At 41.5% G+C, this 6,000-nt stretch overlaps 1 protein-coding gene across 4 annotated transcripts in view; it reads right to left on the reverse strand.

Annotated features, from left to right (window-relative positions):
• The window catches only part of TNS3 (tensin 3), a 209,142-nt gene extending 203,623 nt beyond the window's left edge, over positions 1-5,519 (reverse strand). For all 4 annotated transcript variants that reach the window (XM_050307116.1, XM_050307125.1, XM_050307109.1 and 1 more), the window contains exon 1: positions 5,252-5,519. In XM_050307116.1, the coding sequence (XP_050163073.1) occupies positions 5,252-5,347 (96 nt within the window). In that variant the 5' untranslated portion in view covers positions 5,348-5,519. The remainder of the gene's footprint in view (positions 1-5,251) is intronic.
• Positions 5,520-6,000: the final 481 nt, after the last annotated feature.

A 6,000-nucleotide genomic window follows, 5' to 3' on the forward strand; every position in this document is an offset into this window, starting at 1 on the left:
CAGATACAAATGTCACATCCAAACATCCTGTGATTGATCCATCTAGCCACATTACAGGAGAAGGGAGGACAGTGAACCATGCATGGGTCACTAGGGGATTAATAACTCCTAAACTTTAATTCAGTAAACATTTTAAGCCATCTTTAAAATTCAGCTTCTAGAAACTTATGGTACAGGAACAGGCTGACATAATTGCTTTATGTTCAAGGGCTTTGGTAAAGTAATAACCCCACTGCTGGACCTAAGTACACATTCAACCCTGGCAGACTCATGCTCTACACTCTTACATAAGTAGAGCAGAGTAAAGGAGGAAGGGAAATGCTGTTAACATATTACTTTTTAATGAAAGAAGCCAGGACTGCTCAGGCACCAGTGCTACTCAAACAGCAGGAACTCCCTCTGCTTTTGGAGGGTCAAGGGATCCGCATCAACCGCAAGGTCAGAAAGAAGGACCAGCTAGAATGAAGGAGAAATAGGAAAGGGGCTCTTATAAAAACCTATAATAAAAACCTCACATGTTTTGAATAACAGTTATGGTAATTTATTCATTGGTGTGGATGATTAAACAGTGTGTATCAGTCTGTGTTCTGAGCCATCTGTGCAGAGAAACAGCTTTATAAAATGCTGGGGTGCCCAAGACTAACCTCCTTGCTTTTAAGTAGCTATATTTGAAGCAGATTGTACCACTTATTCTTCTAGTCAACACATTAATCTCTCCTTCACTGTTCTCTGAGACTTTTATTCTATCAGTTTTCTGGATAGCCAAAGACTGTTCCCCCCCCCTCCCCCCAAAAAAAAAAACCAGAACAATGAATTTTATTTTAGAATAATGCAATTTACGGTAAATAATTAAATTCTGTGGGAAGAAACAATTCTGAAGTTATAAAGCAACAGCAACACTCAAAGTAAGCCACAAACTCTAAACCAAAAAAGAATTGTTTTCTATTATAAGTTGCATGGGAAAGTTCTTCATCTTATCAGCTGTCACTTGAGAGCAGCCATCTGGGGAACTTTCTCTTTCCTACTATTCACTTAATATTGTTTTGGAAGGAAAGCGTTTTATCCTTCTTCACTTCTCAGTTCCTCTAAGAAATTAATTTTGTTAAGTTTTAAGGCTGCATTTATTTTCCTAAAGTAAAATGTTTATTTCCCTCTTGCTGAAAAACGCTATAAAACTGGATTAAAATGACTGAAAACTACCCAGCAAATTTTCCACAGGACACATTGCAGCTGTCAGACAGAAGGCAGGATAATGAAGTGAAGATGTATATAATTCTTTGTGTAACAGTCATTATGTTTTAGTGTACTTCACCTGCCTAAGACCAGTTGGAGACTTAACTGATAAAGAAGCTAAAATTGCCTGAGGTTTTTCCTCTCCTTGGTCATTAAAAATATGATAGACAATTAGCATTTAAGGAATCAGACATTGAGCTGAAGACCTTGAGAAGAACTCCAGTTACATATTGCTTTGTAGTCTGTATTAGGCTAACTTCCATTTCCCAAAGATTCTCACGTAATAAATAATGTTAGTAACAGGGACATCGTGACATGTATTATCCTGACTGGTTAAATAATAATGGAGAGGGAACAAGATACACAGTCTAAGGCATTTCCTGTCTATATAAAGTAATAAAATATATGTCACTTTCCTCCAGGATGTATTCATTAGATGAAAGAACACATTTAATAACAAAAGGGTGATTGGCCCACAAGATTCATTTACATCTTGAATAGTATTTGACTAATAATGCCCCCACTGGCTGGGTCTTCTACAGTTGTCATCCTTTTGGCCCACAATCTGCAAAGAGGAGTGGGCACTGGGAAAAAAAAATACATTTTTAAGGACTCTTGTTATTTTATTCTGACTTTCTGTTACTAAATACAATGAAATTATGCTAAAGATTTCTGAGCCTGTGGGCATTTTGAACCAAAGCTGCTATTCGCTTATTATTCAATCCATAAACCCTACAAAATCTACCTTCCTGGAAGAACTACCTTTCCTCCAATTCTTCCCATCTGTACCAATAAATTTCCAATAGCAGAAGTCAAAATATTCTTGCAGGGAGATTATGAACTACATAATAGTGGTGACTACTCTCTTGTGTGCAGTAGCATCTTCACATTTGCACATTTTCACACAGAATCAGAGATACCTAGATATAATATGGAAGCCTATTGTACAAGAGCAAACAGCACACAGGTACACTTGCACTCTCCTTTTTCCTTGCTTTGCACAAGTAATAAATCATCTCTTAAAAAGTAACTTCAGCGGAAAAGCATTACATTGAGGATCACAACACCTAAAGTCTTTTATGTATTTGCAAAGCAACGTCTGAGAAAGTTACTTTATTTACTTTACTTTGCACTTCAGTTTTCACTCTGCTTTTTTACTGATGTAGGACAGCAGTACTTATATACCCTTTTCCTCTTTCAACAGACTATCAGCAATACAAAATGCAGGTGGTTATTGTTATAAAATGTTATGAGCTTTAAAAACACCAGTCCTTGAACTGAAGTTGTCAGAAATTACATGCACACAAGTTCTGTCTCCCACACTCAACTTCCAAGGGGGGAAAAAAAAATATACACCAACAAAAACACCTGCACGAATTGCTGTTTAAAAAATCTGACCTCACTAAAGATTGTTCCTGGAGTTTGACCTCCCTACAATATTACACATGAAGAAATAACAGTCTAAAGAGGTAGTTAAAAAGTAAATATTAAAACAATGAGTTTTCAGGTTACATTGGGATCTGCTGAGGAAGAACTGCCTACAGAAACTGAGCCAGGGCTGGTGCTTGCGTTCAGTCCTGACTCAAACCCAGACTGAATAGGGAATTCAACAGTCAGTGTCACAGTAGCCCCTCAAATTAAGCTGTTAAACCACCCAAGGATGAGGCCTAACCGAATATCATAACTGCAAACCTGTGGCATTAGTGGCAATTTTAAATTAATTCCATTGATTCCAAGAGAAAAACAGTTGTCTAGTGTAATCATACTAGAAAAATCTACCACTCCCCCTGAAGACACAAAACAAACAAACCTCCTCAGTCTTTAGAACATTTTCCTAGAGTCAAATTCATACTATTTTCCCTTCATCTTTTTGTTAAGACCTTCTGGCATATTCTGTGGCAGAATGTCTAATATTACAATTATTTCAACCAGCCAGTGGTAGAAATTTGCATGGCCTATTGTACAGATATTATGTATCTTGCTGCTGTAAAAGAAAGATCAATAGCAATATAGAAAGCTCACTTTTGAAGCTATTTCTTGTTGCCTCCTTTTTTATTTTCCAAATTTAAATAAAGCCACTGATGTTAATACATCCTGCTCACATTTTCTATTCCTTAATAGTAGTGTGAATTGGAGTCTATGCCAGCTTTTTAGACTACTCCACCATTTGAGCTCATAACTAATATTTTGAGAATTACTGGTCCTGCTTCCTCTACCACTCATGCTAATTTAAAACTGATGAAATGCAATTGGTTTAAGAGAAGAAACTCTTGATTTATAGTAACATATAATAAGAGAAGAACGCAGACCATCTATTTCATGTAACTTGGCATGAGTGTGGTGAAGCTCTGCTTAGCCCCAGCAGCCCCTGCTACATCCCTATAGACTAGTAGTAAGGAAACTTCAAGATTTCATTATCTTCTTGTTTGGTATTATTTTTCCCCTTCCTTCAAAGTGTCACATAAAGAGATCTTGTTCTCATGGACTTGTCATTCAGTTTGTTCTCTTGCACCTGGGTTCAATGTTCAGGTTCACCTGACCCTTCAGGATATCTTAACAGGAAAGGAAGAAATTAGAAAAAATTTGAAAGTAAAAATTTAGTTTAAAAGGAGTTACTCCTAAACAATATTAACAACATTAATTACCTGGAAAGCCACCTGAGCAGCAGACTCTCAATTAGCTTCCCCAGGCAGGCACAAAGAAAAGCAGGAAACAAAGTACAGTGGGGCAAAACTGTCATGATGAACAGGTACCGCACAGTGTGACCAGAAGTCTCATAGCGTGATACGTTTTCTTAATGTGTTTCAAAAAGCTCAGCCCTTTAAACAAGTCACTTGGCTACAAGAACACTGACTGCCTAACACCTCAGAGGAAAACAACTCTAGCAGGAAAACACACTCAGCTATTTCCTTGGTATTTTTTTTATATATATATATAATAAAATGTCTATTTGAAACTACTTGGTTGAAGTTTTACACGTAAGTGTGATGGAGTTATTTTCACACATAAGAGTGCAAAGGGAGCTTGAAACCAGTAAAGATTATTTAGTGCATATATCCACTGTTTATATTATTCATTAATTTCTGGGAAACTAACCCTAAAGGGTTACAACAGAAATGGGATGTTTCTGAAAGAATTTGAAATGAAAGAGGTTGCTTATTTGAGCACACGAGAGGAAGACTGCTATAGCTGAACCTGAGTAAAGCAAAAGCATTTAAACATATGCTTAAAATTAATTTAAATCCATTGTTGAATCAAGCTTTCAGAGGTAACTCAGAAGGTAGTGCATGAAAACTCAAAAGGTCCAGAATTTTGCTTAGCAAACCAGAAATAGAGATGCTTGAATGAGCCTATGGAACAAGTTGCATGGTGCGTAGACTCTCAGCTTATGCTCTACAGATAGTTCCTATTTGTGCCGAGAAGCTGCTGTTTTGTCAGTTTCTCCGGCTTTGTCCACATTCATAAAATCACTGAGGTCAAATGGGTTCAAAACCAGAATTCTTTAAAGTTGATGAAACTTTCATACCCGTGAAAAGTCGATATATGTACTTCAGGATTGTCAAGCGTTCCTCATTTTTGAACAACAATAAAGACAAAGAAAAAAAAAACCACCATCCAAAAAAAGAGTTTGAGGTCTATATCAAAAGGTAACCAGGAATATTTGCATGGGTAGGCAGGTGAACGCATGTTCTAGCGTGTGCCAGCTGCGGCCGGTGCAATGGGAACAGCAGCACGCCTCTCACCCACCCCGGCACGCCGCGGTAACAGCGAGCGGGAGCCGAGCGGAGCTCTGGGCTGAAACCGGGCTCCAGAAGCCCCGGCAGGCCATAGGTAGACGGCCAAGAGGCCGGCCCTCAACCCCGCGCTGTGGCTTTCCCCGCCGCCGGGAGGCGAGGCGGGCGCTGCCGCGCACAGCCCGCACCGCCCCGAGCGGAGCGGCCGCCGGCGCCCGGCAGGGGGGGACGGCGGCTCCGGCAGCGCCAAAGCCCGCCCCGCCACCCGCTCCGCGCCCGCGTACCTGGATCATTGCCTCGGCCTCTTCTTGCGCCCCGCGGCGGCGGGGCGAGGCACGCAGCTTCCTCCCGCGGCAGGCCAGGCTTGCCTGGCCGCCCATGGGGCGCGCCCGGCCGCTCCCCGCCTCCAGCGCCGTCCCGCAGCTCGGCCCTCTCTCCGCTCCTCACCCCGTCGCCGGCAGGCATGAGCCCTTCGCCCCTCAGCGGCCGTACTGAGTTTCCCCCGGCCGATGGGAGCTTCCCGGCCTGTCACCCGTTCGGCCGCTTTCGAAGCCCCTTCCCCCTCCGCTTCGCCTTTTGTTATATCGGGCTCCCAGGCTGACCACAACGTGCCACCTCCGGGGGAGGGGGGGGGCGCGACAAATCAGAAAGCCGGGGCTGAAAACTGTCTCCAGCTGGAGAAAGTTAGCGTTCCCTACCCCTTATGGGAGGGGTTTTGGATCACTGAGTGGTATGGATACAATAACAACGAAACTAATAACTTGCAAAACAGTCTGCTTCGGACGGTGCGCTGCTTTTCTGAAAAGAAAAGCAAACTTTCCAGCAGTCTGTCACGAAAGCAAGCTGATAGTACCCAAGTAATTTGAGAGAGAAAAATGGGTAAAGTTGACTTCAACTTTGGAAACAGTTGCAGAAGGCGAGAACCTACGGGAATTTCCTGCTTCTTTGTAAATCTGTCTGCCTGTGTACATTATTTCCATTAGGTTTTTAAGATAATTTCTTTTCCCTGCCTGCGAAAGGATGAATATTGCTA

This window comes from Myiozetetes cayanensis, unplaced genomic scaffold, assembly GCF_022539395.1.
Source record: "Myiozetetes cayanensis isolate MyiCay16 unplaced genomic scaffold, myiCay2020 scf1, whole genome shotgun sequence".
Lineage (NCBI taxonomy): Eukaryota > Metazoa > Chordata > Aves > Passeriformes > Tyrannidae > Myiozetetes > Myiozetetes cayanensis.